The sequence below is a fragment of the Neodiprion fabricii genome, chromosome 5, assembly GCF_021155785.1.
Source record: "Neodiprion fabricii isolate iyNeoFabr1 chromosome 5, iyNeoFabr1.1, whole genome shotgun sequence".
In the NCBI taxonomy this organism is placed as follows: Eukaryota; Metazoa; Arthropoda; class Insecta; order Hymenoptera; family Diprionidae; genus Neodiprion; species Neodiprion fabricii.
The window spans coordinates 633,717-658,077 of record NC_060243.1 but is presented as its reverse complement, the minus strand read 5'-3'; the positions used below and the strand labels follow the sequence as shown (position 1 = coordinate 658,077).

The 24,361-nt window shown below is 46.1% G+C and overlaps 1 protein-coding gene across 15 annotated transcripts in view; it reads right to left on the bottom strand.

Annotated features, from left to right (window-relative positions):
• The window catches only part of LOC124182895 (RNA-binding protein Musashi homolog Rbp6), a 400,556-nt gene that overhangs the window by 84,978 nt on the left and 291,217 nt on the right, over positions 1-24,361 (bottom strand). For all 15 annotated transcript variants that reach the window (XR_006870884.1, XR_006870885.1, XM_046570684.1 and 12 more), the window contains one exon: positions 6,370-6,418. Coding sequence is in view for 13 of the 15 variants with exons in the window: in XM_046570684.1 (XP_046426640.1) it covers positions 6,370-6,418 (49 nt within the window). In the remaining 2 variants the exon portion in view is untranslated. The remainder of the gene's footprint in view (positions 1-6,369; positions 6,419-24,361) is intronic.

The window sequence follows — 24,361 nt, the reverse complement described above, 5'->3', positions numbered from 1 at the left end:
AAAAAAAAAGAAAATTTCCATTAGCCATCAGGTGAAAATTATTCGCTGCAACGACACTCGCGACGTGACAAAGGATGGAGTGGAAGAAAGCCGTTGCATCGGTGTTGCGATGCAGAAGTATGCACCGCGTGCGATGCGGGGCTACGTAGAAGGAGTACAAGGTAAGCGGGCCTCTGAAACTGTGTAAAAGGACCTTATTGAAAAACGTGCGAGACGTGTGAACACGGTTCTGTACCTACAAGGTGCCGGATGCGACGATTCCCGGCGCTGCACAAAAGTGAACTAAACACCGTGGTGCGCGCGGGATACGCGTCTTGTCACGAAAGTGTAATTTCTGTCGAAAGTAATCAGGCTCGAAGAGAGAAAGAGAGAGGGAGAGAGAGAGAGAGAGTGAGCGGAAGGGGTGAAAAAGGGATGAATTAAAAGAGCGTTCTTTCATTTTTCACTTTTCTTGATGGGAACTCGAGCGCGGCACGGCCGCCGGAGCGACAACTCTCGGTGATAATTCGCAGCGAGACAATAAATTACGTGCCTTCGCTTGTGTCTATACACGCGTAAAGTGAGAGAGAGAGAGAGAGAGATGGTAGCGGCCTTGTCCGTCTCTTTGGAAATGGAAACGGTTAGAGCGGCAGGACATGCATCTATCATAGGGGTGTAATTAAGAGCGATTCGCGCCCTTCTAGAGCTGCTGGAGAAGACCGTAAATAGCTGAACCAGCTTCAGGCCTGCCTTTCGAAGGCTCTTACAAAGTTTTCCTTCCTTCGAGCTCGAACCTGTCGAGCCGAGCGAGCCGGAATTCTTTCAGGACGAATGGCTCCCGGATGGACGTCCGTGGATATTGCGCCCCACGGCGAAACGACTTTTTTCCTCCTCGCGCCTTATCCCCGAGTAGCTGGTAGAGGTGGTCCAGGCTTTTCCAGGAGATAGTCCCCATTCCTTTCTTTTTTATATTTTTTTCTCGTTTCTTTTCTTTACCATCGCCCTGTACCGTTTTTCTCCGTTGCGTTTTTAACCTTCGCGAGAGAAGCCGACCCCGCGTGCGGAGGGAAAATTACCGGGTGCCGAGGAACGGCATTAAACCGTCATACCTGAATTCGCGATCAGTTTATTCCGCTCCGTCAGTTTTAAACAAACGGAACAATAGCAAACTGCGAAGCAACGATCTCGACTTTTCTAACCACCCCGAAAACGTCTAGAAGGTATACGATTTCCGGACCGACGGGCACGCGATTATCCAAGCTCGACTGGCCAAAGGAGTCCCCTCCCCCGCCCTCCCCCTCGATGCCCTGCTTTATTTCCGTCCGAAGAAAAGCTGCCGTCTCTCGTTGCATCCCGAAACGCGGACTGAAGTCTGTTCGTAGATTGGGAAAGAGGGCGTTGCAGCAGCCGGCTTGGAGATCGGCGAAAAGAGAACCGCTCGCGGGCACAGAAAGGGATTATTTTATGGCCCGCGACGTCAAAGCGACGAGGGGAATATCCCGGTACCGGAAGAAGCTGGGCACCGGGGCCGGTACCAGATTTTCGTGAATTATTGGTCGCGGAGCCGCGTGCAGCGACTGCAGTTGCACGTATCGGGCATGCAAGATTTGTGCCGAGGATTTTCCTCCTCTTTGTGTGTGCCGCGGCTGACGGAAATGGACAAAGAAAGCATCCGAGCACGAGTTTGCAGGTCAGCCCGAGCTTTCATCGATTGCGCACACCCGTGCAAGTACGAGAGTATCAGTTTTGTCTCGATATTTTGTTCATCTCCTAGTTAGTTACACGTTACTAGGTATAAGTTTGATCGTCGAGGATGTGGGAAAGTGGTTACGGCACCTAATACACGTGGAAAAAGGAACCCCCGAGGGGAGGAGAGAAAAACTGACTAGAAAAGTTGAAGACATTCGGATCGAGCTTGCGAGAAGTAGCTGGATGAAGCAGAAGGAGGAAGAAAGAGTGGATAACCGGAACGATTCAATATTTCAAAAGCTCGACACACGGCTCTGCAGCAGCGACGAGGAGAACTTGCGGAGAAGAGGATCCTCTTCTCGCCCCCGTCCGTAATGCGGGTGACAATTGGAGCATGTCTGATGCGTCCCATCTAGCAGTTCCACATAATGGAATGGAAAATAACGTTTTGTCATTTCTCGCGCCCCCGGACGCTCGTATTTGATAGAATCTGACGACCTTCTCTCTCTCTCTCTCTCCCTCCCTCTCTCTCCGAGAAAGTGCTCGGCGTCACCGGGGCGAAACGACGCCACTGCTGGCCACCCGCCGCTTTGCCCCCGCACGCGTGTTTGTCTCTCTCTCTCTCTTTCTCTCTCCCTCCCTCTCTTTCCGTCCAATCGTGTTGTGACCTCGGAATTTGTGGCCCACCAAATGCCACCATAATTCATAGGCCGAGCCGGGGCGACATGATTTATGTCACCTTGCCTTCATTTCCGAATAAGAAAAGATTTTTCAATATCTCTGAAGAATAGCGAGGAAGAAGGCCAATCGAACGAACCCCTCGATGATCGATCCTCCACTCTCAGGTTCGAGATCTCAACTAAGCATATCTCAAGTTCGGAACGATCACGCGCTTCGTCGAAAACTCAAGTTTTCATTTCTTCCCCGACTATCGGATAATGTAAATCCACCGTTTCGTGCTTCTGGCCCTCTTCCAGGTTTTATTTACTCTTCGGCATCGCATCGTCAGAGTTTTCGATCAATCTTGATCGATCAAAGCTTATTTAGTTACGATTTAGATTAACGTACAGTTTGAACGCACCGTACGGGTCGCGTGTTGGATGGTTTACCGTAAGGTAGTTTCACGCGATACTATTATTATTAATCCGTATTAGGTATACGATCGAACGAATAAGACTGTTCTTGTTGTTGTTATTTTTGTCATCTATTTGCAGAATGATCAGGAACCGAGACCTGCACCTGCGGTGATGATCACGTTCCATCTGCAGAATACTACATTGCATAAGACCGTTGCACACGTACCTACCAACCTACCTACCTATCCACCAGAGTTGAGAACGGGAGAGCTGCTGGGTGTGGATACGGTATTGGATGTCAGCACGAGAGAGATTACGCGGAGCTTTGAAAGAGCTTCCCCTTCTCCTCCCCATCCTCATCCCCATCCCCATCCCCATTCCCGCCCCACGGGTCCCCGTCGCTCTCGCACCCTATCATTCTCCATCTAGCATCTCCTACCCAGCTAGCGTCTGAACCCCCGGCAGTGCCAACTGTCGGATAGTTCTAGACTCCGAGGTCTTTCCCTCCTCATCCTCCTCCCCGTCCTCCCCTCATCCCACGCCCTTTTTCCTCCCGAAGGCAGGGCTCATTTCGCGGCGTCCCGGCGCCGCCAAGAACCGGCACACGGCCTCGACGTCCCCGTTCCATATTCCGCCCCGTTCCATTCCGTTCCGCGACGACATTCGCTCCTATTTTTCATAAGCGATATTAGAATCTATCACGAGACCGAAATCCGTTGAAGGAAGATCTGCGGGGCAAGAAGAGGAGGAGCAGGAAGAAGAAGAAGAAGAAGAAGAGGAAGATGATGGAGGCTCCGATTATCGACTCGGTCGGCATATTATACGCGCCTACACATACCTACACATACCTACAATATATCTTGCGCGAACATTCTCTCGATTGGTAGCGATTATCGATTCCCGTTTCAAAACCGTGCCGAATACGAGTTCGGATTGGCTGAACCTATATTTTTTTTTCACATACCAACTCTCTTGTACTCGTTTTGCCCGATACAGACCGTCCCCTGTATCGTCGAGTCGAAAAAGCGGGGGGGGGGGGAAAAGTAAAACTGAAATGGACACATTCCATTCGGCTACTCGGGGAGAGTGTCGACCCGCTGCCCCCCGCGAATATAGACAGCTCCGATAGTGTATCCAGCCTGGGTATAGATATACATGACGCGTATAAAACACACGCTGGGTGTATGGATTTGAATCACTCAACTAAATGAAACCGTTCCCCTTCGCTCTCCTTTCGCTCTGTTTGACGAAATCTTTTCAGCGTATGTATAGCTACCTTTTTTTTTACAATATTTTTCGGCTCCTTCCAAGGATCGCCGTTTGTCTCTTCGACCCTCGATGTATACTGTCCGCATATAAAAGAGCCAAGACGGAAAGTTTCGGATTGAAATTGACGAGATGAAATAAAAAAAAAAAAAAAAAACGTAAAGCACTTGAGAATCTTCAAATCTATAATAATCGTCTGCATTTGCCGATTACAATATGCATATGTCTCTGATAACGTACGCAATAAAACAGTTTCTTGATGAAACTCGAGGGAAACTATACCCCGCCTAAGCTTCTTGAAAATTATTTTGTCTTCCGCAGCATTCGAGCGGACTAATTCGGAGTAAGCATCTGGGCCGAATTAAGTGGAGTGTATAAGGACAGAAGGTTGAATGTGTGGCGAACGTTTAACCCTAGATTCTTCGGTATAATTCGGAGGGTCGCCTCGCGAACGGAGCTTCGGGTTCTTTGCGGCACCCTTAAACTGATATGGCAGAATCCGGGAGTCAGCTGCAGGGATCAGATTGGCGGCATATTTCAGTTCATTGTTATGCGAGACGTAATCGAGTGCGATGAAACGCGATGCTACCCGAGTTATGGCCCCCGAGGCCTCATCCCCCTTCCTCTGCTCCAAACCCCCGCGATAAGAATGGAACCGAGAGAATTTAACCTCCGGCCCGATGATCCGAGCCTCGCGTCCTTTCCCGAATCATTGAGAAGGGTGGCCAGAATTTGTCGAAATATTCGTTAGAAATTTGTAGAAGGATTTTTAATGAATTCGTTCGTTCCGTCTTCTTCACCTAGTATTCGTTACTCCTGCTTCGTTAGTATTTTGATAAGGAACTTACACGCGCTGGATAATTGACTCTAAAAAATTTTTTTCGTCTTACCGTCAGCTGAACCATCCCGTCGTTTACACAGCCTGCGGAGAGAAGTAGAGATATTCTAGTTCGCTACACAGATATAAAAATGTTGGACCCGGGGTGTCGATGGTGGCTCGAAATCTTGCGGGATATAAATAAAAAGAAAGGAGACAAGATAAGGAAAGCGAGAGAAGAATAAAGGGCGTAGAAACGGGGGAAGGGTGACCGCAACCCTCGTGAAAAACGGTCCCCGCAGGTTTTGTTCTCCATTCGAAAAGGGGTGCGTGGTTCCCCCGAAATTCTCTCCTTCTTTTCTCTATCGCTAGGCTAATAATAATATAGAGAATAGAGTCGAGAGCGAGGGGATGATTTGAGGAAAAGGAGGGCGGCGAACGGGCGAGGAGGGGAAGGGTATCAAGGGCTGCGTTTTAGAGCCTCGACTTTTACGCCTACAAATCACCAGTCGTAAAATTTTGTAGTCGCGAACCCCCCGCGCCCGCTTTCTGCAGATGGCTCTCGCCGAGCGAGCGAAAGAACGAACGTCGACGGCATCTCGTTCCTGATATCAATTTCGGGAGAGGAGGAGTTTCCTTTTCTTTTTTCTCTCTTTTCTTCCCTTTTTCTCTTCCTCTCCTCTACCCTCTCGCTTCGTCCCGTACCATCGGAATGCCAGATAAGTTTTTTCAAAGTACAAAGGGGATTGGCGTAAATTGCGGAGATGGTTGGGGGTGGATTCGAGGGGGTTGACGGGCGAAGGCGGCGACTCCTTCCCCTCAATCTCAACCCCCGCAACTGGGAGACCGATTGCGAAACTTTAAAAACGGCGTTACTCACTTTAAACGTCCTTGAAAAATTTCTGATGAAATTGTTCCCTCTTTCCTACTTCTCCGTCTCACTCGCTCTCTTTCTCTTTCTATCTTTTCAAACTGGTACGTATAGATTTGAATACTTTGAACGCTACTTTCACCCCTCCCCCCAGCGGAGTGTATTACCAAGCGAAGAAAAAAAAAAAATTTTGTCTCGATGGCGAGGATACGTAGAACGTATACTTGTATCTGCTTTTCAAAATTAAGTACCGGGGTTCGATATACGGAATTAGATGTGTCGAGACAATGCCTGTGTCGGGGAACTTGTTGTTGGATACTTCAATTGATACTTGAGAGAATATCCTTCATACAACCCTTGCGATCAGGTGGTTGACGCGTTAGCGGCAACACAAACGCAGGGACTTGCAGAGAATTGGTTATGCGACGATAACTGGCACACATATCGGGGGTGGAATAAAGAATCGGACAAGACGAAGGCATAAGTGAAGCGACGTAAGCCGGCCGACGGAATTTAATCGGCGATTATCACGAGGACCGCGATATCGCCCTCGAGGTATTGCGGGGAAAATAAATAGGGGGAGAATTTTTTGCCTTCTTTACTTCTCTTCGTTTCATCCCTCATGTATAAAAGAATTGTTACAGAACGAAGCAAAAAAGAAGAAAACTCACCTCTGTGCCTGTTCGTCTGCTTGTCGAACATCAGCATGGCATCCTCGATCTGAAACAGCGGAAAAAAAGAGAGGAAATTACAAATCGGTCGAACCTCGATATTTATTCTCGAGTTTCTCTCATGCAGCGGGTTATCTGTTCATCTCTCTCACTCTCTCTCTATACTCGGCGGGAAGCTTCCTATTAACAAGTATTGTTGTGTACTCCTGAGGGAATTTCTGTTATATTGTGTTTGCAAAGGGCGCGGGCCACCCCTGAGATATTGCATCCAGTTCTTGGGGGATAAGAACCGATTGTTCATTCGGTAGCTACGTCAAACTGCGGTCTGGACGAACGCCGCTTTCTTTCACCGAGAGTTTTCCGTGAAACTTGCCACTCGACGCTTCGTCTTAGCCCTTTCGTTCGCACATTTTTCAAATTAATATTTTGCCCTGAATATTGTTACTCGGGGGTTTTTGCGGGTCGCTGATCACGAATCGCACGTCAGAATTTCATCATTTCTAAACCCAAGATGGCGGATCTAATATGGCGGACGTAGAATCGAAAAAACTGTCAAAAATCGATGGTTCTGGCCGAAAATTTTTACTCCGAGGTTTTTTTGAGGTTATACGTAGTAACAAAGATCATTTTAAGTGGTTAAATAAACCGTGATGAGGTTGGAATATGGAAATTTTTGAGGTGGGATGCTGAGCATCCTACTGTGACAGAAATGATTGATACTAATCGTATTCAAAATGTAGCTATTGTTGCCTGTTCACCGTCGCCAATCGGTGAGTACGTTTATAGTTCAGTCAAAATAAGAAAGAACAAATTCTACCTATCGACGGGATCTGCGGATTTTATGTGAGATAATTTTTTTGTTTCTTAAATTGTTAATCCGACTCCGTTTCCGACATACGAGAACACAGTTCGATGTAGAATTTTCCATTTTTCATCTATCGATAGCGGTTTTTGATTAAAACGCAAAAAACCTCGAATTTTGCTGTTTTCTCGAAACGTCGGCTACGCAACACAAAAATGACTGCGATTTCAGTTCTCGAGGGTAAAAAACCCCTCCGCCTACACAATAATGCAACCGTATCCCGAATATTTTTAATTCAGACCTATTTTGACTGGACCACACGTGCCTGCTGTACGCAACTGGCTCCAAGATTTACGAAGCGTGGGCGGGCGGGATTTATGGAGCAGCGGAAACAACAAGGATTACCTTGGTCTCCGGAGCCCCGAAGCATCCCACCCTCCAGATCGAGGAACGAAAGTATCGGCTATTCCCGGAATAGATCGAAGTTATCGGGAACGGAGTTACACACGGCAGGACCTTTCGTTCTCGTTCAGGAATCGAACATCCCTCCCCGCTCTCTCAGTGAGCGTGGCGCGCATTAGGGGGTGGAGAAATGGAAAGAGGAAAAAATTTCCGCGGCCTTGTTCCGAGGGTGTGCAAGCCGGAAAAGCCGAGTGTGTCAAGTTTAGATTGGCCAATAATTTTCCCCGGAATAAGCCCGGCCAGCCTCCGTGCAGGGAAAACACACGACTCTGGCGATAAATCACCGCTAATTGCGAGCCAACGCGAGTGCTCTTGCCGGCTCCTGCAGGAGCCAGGCCTCTTTGCCGCAGGACTAAACGACTTGGTTCACCTTTATACCAGCTTCACCCGCGGCTTCCCGCCGCGCCGCTCCAATAACGTATCTCTGGCCAAATTGCGTCGGAAATTGCGAACAGATCGTTCGCTGCGCGGGGTCCCTCCCACCATCCCTCTCTCTGAGAGTGTGTATGACCGAATTTACGAAATGATTCATCTGCCCAGCGCCGCCCGTAATTCACGTCCGCTTAACTTACCCCGTCATTATTATATTTTTCCTCCCTGCGTAAGAATCGGCCAATATGCCTGCCGCGCGAATTTATCGTCCATCCTCTGTTTTCTACTCCCTTCCCCTTCCTGACGAAAACAAAATGAATAAAAATAAAGATAAATAAATAAAACTTCCCCGACGAAAAGCTCTGAATAACGTTTATTTATTCATCAACGATACACACATATGTACACACGCACACACATATATATATATATATATGTATGTATATATTTGTATATCCAAGCGCGAATCATTATAATTACAATTCGCGGGAAAATAATCATTTTTCGTAAATACTGAAGCAATTATCGTTCAACATTCCCCTCGCAATATTTCAACTCACCGACGAGAATTTTTTATTGTACCTTCGTATTAATATAAAATCGCGTGTTCTTTGTTTCGAAAGTGAATAAAATTTTTGCCGACCATCTCCGGGGACGTGGTCTCAATTTTCCGCGATTTTAAAGCTCGGTTTGAGCTGCATTAATTCAGCGAATCGCTAACTTTTTGAACCGGGCATTATTGCCGCAGAAGAAATTCCGAGTTTTGACAAATTTTATAACCACGCTTAAAGCACTCATATTATATATATATTATATATATATATATATGTACATTATTCACATGGTGCGGAAATATCCTCCCTGCAAAGAGTGATGATTATGTACGTAGATATACAGTTTGCAATCGCGCGGAGTGTCAACTAATTATTAACAACCCTGCTACATCCCAGAGGATTTCTCATGGCTTAGCTAGCGCCCGGAGTTCGGTGTAAATGGGTTTTCGTCGAAGTGAGGAAGGCGAGTCGGCTTTGTGGCTAGACTCGATTAAAAATTCTCATTGGTCAGGAAGCGGAGCGGTCTTCTATTTGTGGCTGGCCTAAGTGCGTCACGTCGCGGGGTTTTTGCTTCGGCGAAAATCTCCGCAGTCTTCTCCCCCTTTCCGATTGATTTCGTCAAAACGAACCAAAGTCCTGCTCTTTTCCATTACGCGAAATACGATTTTGTCGCCCTTCGTTAATCGTAAGCCTCGTTGATAAAAAAAAAGCAGCGTTGTAATTTCTTACAATATCGTTGAAAAAGGAGAAAGAAAAACACCAGGTGGAGAACATTCAAAGTTCAATTTTCACCATGGGATTAAAGTATAGGTATCACACGAAATATACATATAATGTTTCGTCTTCTCCCCAAAGGACTTAATTATATTCCATCCAATCTTTATTCCTTTCCACGGTTCGCACGTCGCGATTTCAGCGCTTGCATCACGTTTTTGCGGAGCTGGTTTACGGTACGCGCGGGTTGCGACCTTCGAGAGGGGAGCTCAATCTGGCGCCGGCTCCTCGGAGGGCTGTAACGGGGCTGAAATCGAACTTGTAATAAGGTAGATCTTACCCGCACATCGGGGAAACAGCGCCCCGGGGAAAGGGTAAGAGAGAGTAAGGGAGAGTGTGAGAAAGAGAGAGAAAGATAGACCGAGGAATAACTCGCACAAAAAAATCTTTACCGATCGCAATGGGCAGGTGCAAGTCTTTTTTTTTCGTCTCCTTGTTCGGTTTCCTTCTCGTATTACGAACCTGTTTATATATACATATATAACGCGCATCTGAGATCAAAATTTAAAAAAAATTAAAAAGGGCGGATACGATATGGTGGTACATAATTCAAAAACTTGGTCGATTTGGGAGAAATTCGGTACTCGAGGACTTTCGCAGTCGCTGATTACGAATCTGGTTTCGAAATTACAAAATTCAAAATGGCGGATCTAGTTTGGTGAACCAAAATCCCAAAAGTCACTTGATGTCGCCATATTAGAATCCACCATTTTAAATTTTCAAGTTTCCGAGTTCAGATTCGTAACCAGCGACCCGAGAAAACTGCCTATACCAAATTTTATCGAAATCCGTTCGGTGGATTTAATGTGTCCCTGAAAGGGATAAATGGTGAAATCCACCCTCTTAAGGGGGAAGGGCTAGAATTGAGATAGAAATCTGAAAAAATTAGGGAAATATTTCGCAATTATTCGCAAGCGATTTCAGGGGTCAACTGGTCGAAATTAAAAACTGACTTTTTTAAGGACCACCCCAATATATATGTATATATATATATATGTATTATATACTATACTATATATTATATTATCGCATCGCGAAAGGGAATTTTCGCTGACCAAACGACGGTTTTATTCCAGCCGCGACATCAAAGGGAGCGCGAAGAATAAAATAAATACCCTCGTTTCGGGGGCGGAAGTTGGAAGTGGAAGAGGAGAAGGAAGGCGAAAAATGACTTCCGCGAATCGGGAAAGGGAGCCGAAGGTTTCGGATCCCTGTGTGCAAGTCAGCCGTCTTTTCGACCGACCCTGCATCCCCCCCGTCCAACTCACGGCCATTTTTCGTTCCGTTTTGTCCCGTCATTCCCGCCAAAAACGACTCGCTCTCTCCCCGCCCTCTCTTCCTATATACCGAAAGCAATTCGGGAGAGACGTTCACGGGAAAAGACGGTATTTATTACTCGGCTAGGCCTGCGGGACATTTGCTCAATCACCACGAATTTCTGTGACCGAGGCGCGCGCGTTGCGGAGGCGAAAAAACCGGCGAAAATTTGGTAACGGGAAATCCAATCATCATTGTGCACGAAATTTACGCTCCAATATCTGCGAAATTAAGTCTCGAATTTTGCGGATTTATTTTCTGTTTCTTCTTTCAAGTCTTGAACGAAGCGAGAAGTTAGTAGATGCGGTAAAAGCTGACATTTTATTTGCACTTGGGTTGATTATAAAAAACTTTGCTCACTACTTTTACTCTCGGAAAACAGAGGAGCGGGATTTAAAAATTTTTTGTCAAGTACAACAAATCATGAGGCACAATCGTTTCCGACACCTGCCCGCGGTAATTTAACGTGCTTTCGAAAATCAGCGACGAGCTTTCGCGGGAGTGTAACTCCGATAAATTTGTTAGGTATAGAACCTAAATTAATCTTCCCCGAAGGGGCTGAACAGATCGTTTGCGAATTTGGGCAGCCGCGTTCCGAGGCGACGTCACAATGGGACTTCCGGTGCTCGGGTGCTCCCCCTCCTCCTCCTGCTCGTCGAAGGCGGAAGTAACGCGAGAGAAGCTGCCGCGATAATAGAACCATTTAATTTCATTAAAGCCGGGTTTCGTTGGGCGCGTCTGGTAATCCTGAAATACCACGAGATCTCGACTCGCTGTATCGCCGGGGCAGCAATTTAATCAAAAAAGCGTCGTAAATTTTTCAAATTCGGTTCGTACGGCGGCGTTGGCAAAAAATTCGCCGACTCGGATCGCGCGGATTCGGTGTATTAAATCTCTTTCATCCCGCGAACCGAGCCCCTCGAGGTCCTCGTCCTTGTTCCGCGAACTTCTCATCCTCCTCGTCGATTCTTTCGGGGCGTTCGTTTTCTGCCTTCGAATGCCTTCGAATATCCAGGCTCCTTGTTTGCCTACACCATCCGCCGAACCTTTTGTCGAGGTATAATAACGTTACAATTTCATATATCTCGTTAGGATCTTGATGCTTGATGCCGAGGCCGCCCCCGCCCGCCTCCCTCAGGCCTTTCATCCCCCCCGTCCCCGTCCTTTCGTCATTCCGCCACCCGTCGAAAACCTTTTCCCGTCCAACGGCCTGTGTCCGGGCTTGTTAAGCAAATCTTTTCATCGCGGCTTCAGAAAACATTTTCGTCTAATTTTTTTACTTTTACATGCTCAGCGTTGTCCCGACTTGTTAGTTGAACACATTTTTTTTATTTTTTTTTTTTTTTCACTCAACCATCTCTTTCTTCGCTTTTATCCATTTTTCTACCTTATGTATATCCACTCTCTCCTGCTTTTGTTCGGTTCATTTTCTTCCCTCGTGATTCGCGAAAAGTGACGCGAGTTTGTCGAGTAAAATTATCGAGCCCACGGCCACAATTTTCCAACACACAGCCGTGCGGAAAATGTGGTGTTTACACGTGTACGTATCACAGCCATACCGCTGATCTTAATTTATAAAACCAACATTGATTTTTTCACCCCAAAACGAGTTTTGAGGACAGAGTTCATTTATACTTTTTGTTCGAGGGTCACCGCTGCCTAATTTGCGGTTGAAAAATACTCGACGACGGTTTTCCACCCATTCCGTTATCAAAGGTACGCAACGTACGTACGTAGATGCGCGAATTCTTCTTATTCAAAGGTATAACGTAACCTACATTCGCACTGTGCTAAATTACCACGATACGACGATGGATGTGTATCAAGCTTTTACGTATCATTGAAAAGAAATTCATCGGGCAAGTCTTGTTCGGCGAAGTGTGAAAGGCGGGCAGGGCAGGGTAGAAAGGAGGAAATAACGACCTCGAGTTTCACGGGCAATGAGAGCGAGAAAAAGAAATAGAGGGTCGAGAGAATAAGCTGCGGGGGAGGGGAAAAGGAGAAGGTCGAGGATTTCTTCTCAAGAGAATCTAAAATAGCTATATATACGTACGTAATTCGCGCAAAGTCCTGCGTATAATAATTATAAACTTATTTTGCGAATAATCACCGCACAGCCATGTTTCCGGGTAACTAGAAATTCCGGCAAGTGATGAAGAATTGAACTTTACACGAATGCATGGAAAGAAAAATAAGCAAAGCAATGAATCTTCGGATCACGATTTACGAGGTCCATGGGATCAGTGATCGATCGATTTTCCAAACTTATTCCCCACCCCGAGGTTGAGCAAAATATCTGCTCGATGAGTAAGCTTTTTGAAAATTATGTGGTTTTTCGGGTAGGATTGAAAGAAAGTTTGGATGCTCAAGGTTGTAGCTTGTATACACACTATGTACGTACATACGTTAGTAACGGCGGTGAGATTTCGCTGATATTCTACCTGTTCGGCAAATGTTTTGGGTAAAAAAAAAAAACTACGTTTTACGGATATTAGTTTTCACGGAGTTTATTTCGCCGCGCGGGCGGACGGGAGTCGGAAAAAGGGATTCGCGATACCGGAGAGGAAGGAAAACACGTCCGCCTTTGAGGCGAGTTTCAGGTAAGATGCATTTCCAATCCACGCTCGGAACGTGACCGCAATACGTTACTTGACGAATTGCATACGTTTCGGTTTCTCTCTCTCTCTCTCTCTCTCTCTCTTTTTTGCTTACTTTTTCTTCCGCGTCGAAGAAGGCTGTGCGAGTTTGCGAATTTTCGGCCAGATGAAATTCGAGACTCTCCGCAAAGCGTACCCACCGAGTCACGAAGCCCGGCCTTTCCAAAGGCATGCACGCGAAAGCCTCACGAACGATATATAAATGCGAGTGCATCGCACGCTGCAGTTTATGGCAGGTTCAATATTTTAACCAAACAATCGCGGGACCCACGCGAGAGCCATCAATCTCCGAGAGGGTGAAGAGAGCGAAGGGCGTTCGTTGCCGGCAAAGTTTCACTTTATGGGGGTAAACATAGCACCCCGATACAAGGAGGAGAAAAACGTCGAGGGCGCGTGGGCGGTACAGTCGGAATAAAAAATCACGGACGAGAAACGTAATGTTTGAAATGCCCTCGGCGATCTGTTTTTATACACTCGCCAAAAATCCTACGGTGAACGCAGGAACGACGCGAAAAATATTCTAATTGATGTGAGAAGAAAAAGAAAATAAAAAAAACATTGTGAATCGTTGATGTATGCATATATATACTCGCTTTGCCTTATTCGCACTCGCTGCATAGGTAGACATAATTGCGTAGGTGCGGAAAAATGCGTAAGAAATTTTCTAAAACGGTTCGTTTCTCCGATCCGTCGATATTTCAACTAATTCGTCGTACTTGACGCCGCGTGTTTATCGCTCCCAAGTTCACGCGACGTAATTTTCATCGCAGACGCGAGCAAGAACAACAACAACAACAACAGAGCGGGATTAATCACACGGCCCATCCGACGAGACAAGAATCAACGTCAGGTGTCAGCGTTTCGAAATTGCAACGCTGCGTATCAAAGTAATTTGGTAATAATACCTGCGTCTGGTTCCCGGTGCTCCTCATCGCTTTTGCACGACCCGCTGCACCCTGCACAATACACAACGCACAATGCACACCGCACACCGCACACCGCACACGGCACACTGCACGCCGGCTTATTGTTACCCGAAACTGCATACCGAGACTCGACGCGAGACGCCAACGTCGCGTCGCTCCTAAACGTCGGACGGATTTCGGCTGACTAACCGGAGAGACGGCGGAGCCGGAATGCCGGATGATACTGTTTGTTTTTGTTTTCATTCCCAGCTTCCGATACCTCTCGGCCGATTCCGCAAGGTCGCCTTTACGACATGAGCAGAGTATTCACCTACGCGTAACTGTTCAACTTAATTTAGACCCGATTAGCCGATTCGTCCGCTTCGTTTGGAACAATCTGTGTCCGATTTCACAGGCGGCACGTTTCCTGATCGACTGCGACGAATTTCGCATCGCGGCTGTACGAGGGGTTGATAATGTACGAGTGGCGTAAGTCGGTTTGACCTGATTTTTCAGAACAAAGGAATTTGCATTGTAGATGTACCGGCAGTTCTAGTGCGAGGAAAATTATATTACTTCGCCTTGTCGTACGTTCTTAACAGGATTACCGTTGCTGAAATATGAAGTTTATATCGAAAGCGGAATTAATCAGCAAGTTTCCGAACGACTTTACACCGCCTCGACAATACGTGCCTATGCACGTACCTCGTACTTCTCACGATCGGAATGGTTAAGTGACAGGAATGATCCATGATTTACAAAGAACGATCCAATGATAGACGTTGCGCGTATCGCGGTGCTTTATCGCTGTGTATTTTCTATATCGTTCGCGAAGGTTCGGGATGTAGGTGGAAGAGGAACGCGGCTCGGCACCGAGTAGCTGGCATGACGTATGGCCGAGTGCCTTCGGGTAATGGGTTTCAGATACGGGAATATCTCGCGGGGCGCAGTGGATTTCCTAAGTCTTGTTTATGGCCGGCATCGGCACCTTCCCCCGTATTTCGCACTCGTTTCGCAGGTTCGTTGGGCGTTTCCGATCCGCTTCTCGCGCGGGTTTGCGTGCATGGAAAATAGCCGGATTTATGCCGCCCTCGTCCCCTTTTTCGCCCGCGGCAAAATACTCCGGATAAGAGTTGAGCGGATCGGTCGAGAGCAAGAAGAAGAAGAAGAAGAAGAAGAAGAAAAAGAGGGGAGAATACACCCTCGTGTTTCAAGGATTTTACTCGGCGAATGGAAGCGACGCCGCTGCTTACAACGGGTACAGGGTGTTGAATTTGAAATTTTATTGGCTACCGAGTGAATAAGTAAGCGCTTTCGAGCTTCCCTGTATTTATTTGGATAAAGATTATAACCTTGGAAGAATGAGGCGACTGACGATGAGCGAGTGCCAAGAAACGGTTTTTCGCATTCCGCGGCATGTGCATAGTAGAGGTAAAGGGTATGTGTGTACACGTATGTACATTAGGGTGGTTCGTTTCGCAACTTTTTTTTCTCCTCAAGGTGCGACTCGAAAAATTTATGACAAATTCTGAATAAATAATTATCGTTAGACCTGGAGAAGGTGGGAAAATATTAAGAGGTCGCTACCAATTATTTCAATATTTTTTTATTCGCTTTTATGTGCATACACATTGCGGACTTATATATATATATACATACCTACCATATTTTTTTCGTATCTAGGTCTAATTAATCATTTGCCAATCAACGTCAAACCACGCCTAACAATTCTGTAGTTAACTGTTCGCTTCTTTTATCCCAAAGATTAATCGTCTCGGAGAAATTTGGATGACGGTTTTTGTTACCGAAATAGGAGTATCGCGTCACCTTAATGTCCCTGTTTCGTTTTCAGCACTAATTTTTATGAACAATGATTAATCGGAACACGATTCGAAAAAAGATAAACTAACATATCTGCGTAAGTCCGTAAGGTGTGGTAATGAAAAACATTGCAACGATTGTTAGCGACCTCTTTTTTCAGTATTTGTCGCAAATTTTTGAAGCGCGATCTTAAAAAAAAAAAAGGGAAGAAGAAAAAGATTATGAAACGAACCGTCCCAATGCATATCTACATAACTCGCTACCCGTTTCGCCAACTAAAATATAGCCGTTAATTGAAATCACACCTCCGTGCGGCCAAGATAAATATTATTCGTCTCCCGTTCGCGAAAATTTCGTTTCTGTGAAAATTATCAAGGCGAACGACGTCGCGTCGCCTGCGGCTCGACTTCTTTGCGAATCTGTCAAAATTTTTTGCGATATTAAAATAGGCACGCGGCCTCGACGTTTGCGCTGCACCCCGCACGACGCTACACGCCGTGTTTCCTAGTCTTCGTCAGGATTTTAATATACATGACAAGATCCGACCCCGTGTTAAAAGAAGCCGGCTTGACGTACGTGTACCGTGTCATATTCCTGCGATATTAAATATCCGCAAACTGTCGCGAGAATCCTCCTGTTTTTTTCCGTGCTTCGCGAGCTCGCCAAAATATTGCCTATTGTCGGATTATTTTTATTTATTTATTTATTTATCTATTTATCTACTTCTTTTAAATTATATAACCTCGTCATGAATTCTAAAACGCAAACAGTGAAGGACACATGTTCTTCTTAATAATACCACGATTTTTGTGTTACACTCCACAACAGCTAATGGCAACTTGTTAGATTTTGTTTCCGTACACCATGAAACGCGTGTGCAATCCAGGGACGGTTTCACATAGTTTTTTCCTGCCGCTACTGAGAAAGATTTCTAATTACGGATACTACACGGACCTTAAAAAGTACAGTTTTTGGTAAAAAATGAAAATGGGTTACGTATCTATCACCATAAAATGTAGTATTCTTTCACTGGTACTATATTTTCTTGTAACTATTGCGATAATTTTATTTTGTTGCAACAAAAAATTGCCGATAAGACCGTAATTAACGGGGAGAATTCAATACAACCATGGCGTAGCAATAACCAGAAAATACAGCATCGAAAATTGTACCTATAATCTCGCAAAACAGTAACTATGGTACTTCATTTCCCTAAAATTCCAACAATATTGAAACGGTCGTTGTAACGACGCGCATTTCACCAAATATTTCTAGCAACTATCGCATAAAACGAAGTATTTCTGAGTGGTTGCAGAGAGGATGGGAGAAGAAGGCTGGAGGGCGAAAAATGTTGTTCAAAGCCGGTCTGTTCGATGCTGAAATATTGAACGAATTAACACTGCCGGGGGAGTCGTTACGCAGGCAGGTCTGTAGAAAAAGGTCGGCGTATGAATAACGTAAAGGAGTTTCTAAAACTGCAGGGAGATATCGAGGGACAGCCAACTCGCCGTTCAGTCAGTCAGTCAGTCAACAGCGACTGGCAGGCAGGTAAATTGTTGGTATTTACCAACGATCAGAGAGTTATTTATGAAGGGTAAGCAAACCGGGTTGTTCCGCGTTCCGCGAAGCCGGAGCCAGGCACGATCTCCGCCCTCCACCCCCGCCGCCCCGCCTTTTATAACTCTAATATTCCCGAGGGTTGCAGGGGCCGGGAGAAACGACGTCCCCGATCGGTACAACACGGAGAAAAGAGCCTCGTTCGATATTGTTTTCCAATCGGACGATGCCCGGAGCTCCTGATAATCGCCGACTCCCGTCGGAAAAACGAATAGATAATGAGCAAAAATTTATACAAACTACCCCGATTTTTCGTATAAACCGGTCACGCGAAACGCGCCGGAAAATCTTGAAGCTTCGCGTTGCAATGGCTGAGACCGGCGGTGTAATTGCATTAGGAAACCCTCCGAGTACCGGCGGCGTTGGGCTGCAGCCCCCTAACTGTCACCCCCTTTGGTTGACCCTTCACCCTTATGCAGTCGCTGTCTGCTGTCACCCAGAAGCGATGGCTTACTCTAACCAGGCTTGACTCCGAGGCTGTTCGCTGCACTTGCTTGTATTATTCTATATTTATTCTGCGCACTCCCTTCGTACCTCGATTCGATTTCAGATATTTAGGCGGTAGAAAGAGAAGGAGAGATTTATTTCGCGCATTTCGCCTACGTACGACGGGATAAATTGATATTGTAACCCTGATGGTATAACGAAGAAAAATACTTTGCAATACGTATACGTATACTTGACGCTTTTGAATATTATACGAAAAAATATTTTCCTCAGCAATTTATTTTCATTCGGGTGGTGACGATGAAACACTCTTTAGTAACGTGTATCGAACGCACACCTCGAACAACCGTGCGTATAAATAAAAGCTCTTTATACTTTTATCAGCGTCACCTTTTCTCCGATTCTTTACGGCGTAATAATCTCATTAGGTAGACGGCTGCCAGTGTGTAGATAGTAAGAATTTCAGACGGGTCAAGACGTATCTTACAGTTAGTTCTCACATCGGCATCGCGCGACAAGTCGCGTTGAAAATTGCCTCCTCTTCGGTATAATTCGTTTACTCTAAAGCCTCCGTCCTTTTTGAATCTACATTAATTTCTTATCGAATTCTCGAATTCCAAGGAGCATAGAACCCAGGGGCGCAGAATCATCGTTAAGGGGGTTGTTTATTTCCGAGCGATCGGAACACGCGACGGGGTTGCCGCCGCCGCTCCTTCAGCCCCGCAATAATCGCTCGGCCGAGTACGATTGTTCACGATATTCTCCTCCTTTTTCTTACAATAAATATATTTTTCCCCCGAAATCGATGCCGGATTGTTGTACGTATTCGTGTCGGACTCGGGTTTGCGGCGTAACCACGTCGCGGCGATAGGGCGGAATTCACCAAGCTCGATTCGTTTCCGAAGGAAACGAAGTGGCTCGTATAAAATATATGGCGAAAAAAATTACCCGCCTGCGATTAGGTTTCCAGGCACGAATTGGTACTGTCGAAATCGGCACGGATCGAACGGGGCGGCGATGATGAAAAAAAGAAACGTTTCGGATGAAAAGTGAAACGGGACGAGACGGGAAATGAAGAGGATCCAGGCGATAGTTCGGAGATGCGGGAAACTGCAAACGGGCGAAGAATAAGCCGCGGTAAGCGACGGACCCCGGGGAACAGTTATATACCTAGCGAGGAATTTGGCGCGGAGGCTCGGGAGCTCATAAATTCAAGTTACATGCTCAACGCCGAGCGCTCAGCCTTGAGATACTCGCTCTTCTCCATTGCGCATTTAAGGAGAGTATATATATGAGGTATAAAGTAGGTACGTGAATTATCGTTGTATCCACAGACCCGGAAACCGCACCGCGTCTTGACCTCGAGCTTGCAAGCTCAAAGGCGGAACGGAAAGACACGGAAGGACGAATTCTGCCGATTCTGGCTCCGGATGTCGCGCGTCGGTGACCAAAATCTTCGTTTCTTACTTGTAAAGTTTGATTTTGTCTTTTATCTACGTTGGTAAATAATACCGGTAAGCACGAATTTTGTGTCAGGCTTGTAGGTGTCAAATTTTCATCCCGCCCACGTAACTAATGAAAGGAAAAACAGTTTTGTCAGACGAAGTTTTACTTTCGTAGAAATCAGAACGATATTTCGAATTTTAAGAAAAATTAGCTACAGTTTCGCATTTAAATATTTTAATTAAAGTGACTTGACGAAATTACTTCTTCCTTCATTAGTTACTTGGGAGAAATCAAAACTTGACATTCAGAACTGAGACTCGAAATTCCTGATCTTTTGAAAAAACTTGGTTTCCGAGTTCCACTCAAAGCGCAGCCCTGCACTACATGGCTGCCGGATGCTTGCAGGCTTGCTATTCACGCTCCAGTTATCGTGCACCCCCGCATATTTTGGGGGTGGAAAAGTTCTGTCTAAAGGGTGAAACGCGGGCCGACGAAAGCTCGGTCAATAGATGTTTCGACGGCGCGCGGAACGCGGGTCGTTCTTCTCCTCGTGTGTACCTACAGGGTTTTCACCCCAGCTGGGCAGAGAGTGGGTTTAAATTTTGAAGAGGCACTTTTTCATGTTCAAATCCTCCTCTCGCTACCGACACCGTCGTTGCAGCTGTTTAAATTCGACGACCTTGCGCAAGCTCTCAAGATTCTCGGCGGGTCTTCGGGTGATAAAAATTCACAGGTCTGTGCGCGAATTAAAATATTTTGAATCAGGGTGACAAAACCAGTGACAAAAATGGAGCGGAGGTTTCGGACTGGATCAATGCTTAGATGATTATTGGGAAATCGGTAAAATTCAATTGCACGCAACATCCGCAATAATACAATTTGTTTTGATGTGAGAGAAGAAATGTGTCGGAGAGAAATGAAAAATCATTTTATTCGTCAAATGCGCATAAAGGAGCAAATTGGATCCAAAGTGGAAATAATTCGCCTCCCCGTGTCTCGTAATTTTTCTTCTCCCACCCCCAGTTTCACGGTCACATTCGCGGGGGTGGCTCGTGGCTGGTGATCCGGTAAATTCGGCGATACCACCTCGATTCGCGGGGTAAAAATTTGCCAATCATCGTTCCAAGGAGAGATAAAGTATAACATGCAAAGTGCCAAAGTTCATGTATTTTTCATGCCGGTCCCGCCTCTCCCTCCCTCTTTTCGCCCGAGGCCGGCGTTTCGCGTGTTTGCTCAGTCCGTCCGAGGACTCGGCGCATTCTCGAGGGACGCGGTAAGCGCAAGCATCGTGGAATATCAAAATTCAAGTGTGGACAAAGCTGCACCGAGAGAATAAGACGAAGAAGAAGAAGAAGAAGAAGAAGAAGCCGAAGGGGGAAAAGAAGCAGGCACTCCATCGGCTGATTGGAAGACAAACAGTGTCCAAGGTAGACAAGCCGAGTAAGGCGGCTAACTTGGCCCGCAAACTTGGGCAATCTTTTTAATTGTGTTGCAGCTCGGTGATAGAAAAGTTCCTTTTCCTTACTTACCGCCGCTCTTACATTTCTCCGAGCTCTTTCCTACTTCTTCTTTTTCTTCTTTACTTAGCGTCTTATAGACCGCCTCTCCCTTTCCCTTTCCAACACAGAAGCGGAACAATACGTGGTTAATTCGCCAATTTGGGGGAAAGAGGAAAGGAAAAGGAGATGGAAGAAGATGAATAAGAAGAAATGGCGGGAAATTTTGCAACAGGGATCGGTTTCGCCTGAGCATGAAATTGAAAGAGGTATGCCCGAGCTTTGCCCCCCTCATCCAAGGGGAGAAGGAAATCGACTCGGAGCCAATCACGGGGCGTAATATGCGAGGAATGATGAAAATCTTCTCTTCAAATTTGGCAGGTGGATAGGTATACGGACCGGGGCACGTCGCAAAATTACGCCTTGGGTGATAAATTAGGCGCAGCAATTACTATTTGAGACTCACCGCGCCCCCCCCTCGACTTCCACCTCCAGCTCCGCTTCCAATTACGTCATCCAATTTATCCACTTACGAAAGTTCAGCCCCACAGCCCGTCGGGCAGACTTTCCGATATCCCGAATCCCCTTCGTCGCTAATAGTTGAAACAGTTATGCCACGAATTTGCGCATCTCCGTGTGCCGTAACTCCTCGCCCTTGCCTAGTTCCGGTTCTGCCCTTTTTTCAACCCGCTTTCCGGCTCTCAAAAACGTCAAGTAAGCCCCCGCGATTCTCACGCCGCGTTGCCTCCGCCGAATTCCGCGTCGAGCTTTCGCGGCGCAAGCTCCGAGAATCCCGGCCTTCTCAAGAAACGTCGGACCCGTGATTCTTTTCATTTTCTCGAAAGTTTGCAGTAGCCATATAATACTCAAGTATACATGTATTAGTATCGTTTTCGCGGGGTTTGTAATGCCGAAGGGGATGTGAAAAGAGAAGCGAAGCGAGAGCGGAAATGACGCCGCGAAATACGAGAGCGAGAACGAGGTGAGCACAATGAATACGATCAGGGGCGGTGAAACAACGAGGTAACGGGGGAATCGGGCTATCCTGCGCATCCTTATTCCCGTATTCCCCCGTCCCCCGCATCATCCGGGCATCATCCCTTAGCGAAGAGCCATCCTGACTGGATACACGCGCCCTCTGTGCGGGCGGACACACAATGCGCCCTTTGTGCACGGCGGCATTGTGCGAGGAGGCTTATTCCTGCGGTAGTAATTTACCCAATTTCGGGAGTCCTCGCGTCCTTATTCGTCTTCGGGAGACGGGAGATGGGACTCTCGAGGGTGGCTGGATATCGGCCGATCTTTAACCACCTGTACGTCACGCAGAGCGTCGAGAGCTTTTACGATTGGGTATAAAATCAGGCTTCGCGGATCTCGAAGGGTGCGGAGGACGGGTGAGTGAAAGTGTGGAAGGATCGGTGCAAATGTAAGGGTAACGACGTTGAATCTTCAGAGACACGGCGGTCCGTCTGTTTTGTTACCGAATTTTTAAAATGTAAAAATACGACGTACAAAGAAATCAAGATTTATTATAATTAAAAGGTTCAAGTCTAGCTGAATCGACAGAATTATTACTTTGTTATGTTATATCATTCTACTCTCTCCTGCATTTTTAAATACTATGAAATTCGACTATATTTCGTTTCCGAATATCCGATGTTTGTTAGCCCTCGGTTTTCGAATCCTTCTATAACGTTTCATCCTCCTCGTTTGATTTCTAATTATACGCGCGCAGGTTGTTTGCGGTAATAGAACGATTATTCATTGAACATCGATGAAATCTAATCGAATTCGCATGTCGATGATTTATCATTACGTATCTAGAATTGATAAACGTCGTCGTGTTACATATGAATACAATTTTTCATACAAATATTCGTACGTATACACCTAAAATATATGACTGCTGAATTCTGTTGTTAATATTTTTACCCATGCAAACATTAAGAATGCGCGTATTTCGTATATTTTTTATTATTTTCCCGTCTAAATTGTAATCTGCAATTAATACGATTTCTTTCCGTTTAATTTGCGTGTACGTATAAAATCACGCCGTGCATTACACGGTGGAAATGAATAAATGAATAAAGCACGATCAGAGGAGGGGAGGAGAAGCACCGCGTACAAATTAATTCGGCTCGTCAAAGCAACCTACAGGAAAATTTCAAACGATTTGCGATATCACGGATTTATTCAGCCCGCGGTCAAAGGCCGTGAGCGTTCAACCGCCTGACAATGAGACGTCGATTTTGACTGTGGGGAAAAAATTTGAAAGTCGATTAGGGGATGCGAGGGGAGAGGAGAAGGGGAAAAAATAAGAAATAAGAAAGAAAGAAAACAGCTCCGCATGCATTATTTTGCGGTTTTCACCGTCAACGAAGCCAATTTTTCACGGGGATACCTACGTATATTAGAGAGGGGAAATAATAATAATAATAATAAACTAAAATAAAAGAAATAAAAAAACGCCCCGACGCTAATTTGACGGAGCAAGATTTTATCCTCATCGCGAATCGAAGTCCGTAAAAAAGTCGATGAGAACGGGAGTAACGCGTAAGCTTGTAGCTACAAAGGCTACCTGGAGATTTTTTTCTCTCTCCAAGTTTTCCATCCTTGTTTCTCAATCTCAGAGTCCCTTGTCACTTTGATTCAGTAGTAATACAAGGTCGGCTTTGGATACAGATTCCTACTACTGACATTTGCCGACATCTTACACATACTCAAAATCGCGGCGAAGTCATCGCGGAGAAGGGTTTAAGTCTAATTAAGATGTAGGAAATGTCGATTGTAGGAATCTGTAACCAAAACCAGCCTCGTAATACTACTCGCTTCCTCTTTTCCTTTCCACAGTTTTTCTCATCTATTCGAGTCAGCTTCTTCATCGAGCTTTTTCACCGCATCCGATCGAAATGCCCCGTGGAAGAGAAATTCGTACTCGCTATTTGATTTCCGAATCACGATAACCGATTGCGGAAATTTTCGCTAACGACGTCGCGGCTCGGTGAGCGCACAGTCGCATATGTACTGTACAACTTACTCCGCGTAGGTCGGTAAGCGAGAAACAGCCCTCGTGCGGACCGTCGGTCGGGGGTCAATTAATCGTTGCGGCTAAATCTTGATTACATTCGCGATGTGTTACGTTGACGTGTAACACGCCAGGAGCGCTCAGTCGGAGACCTTTGATCGATCAGAATCCATTCCGCGATGCGTGCGATTGCGGCTAAGGTATAACGTAACGCGTGACGATGATAGTCGATGAGAGAAGCCTTGGAGAGCAATTGAAACGGTCCGTGTGAAGCGGGCCGTTTGGCAACCCTTTTAA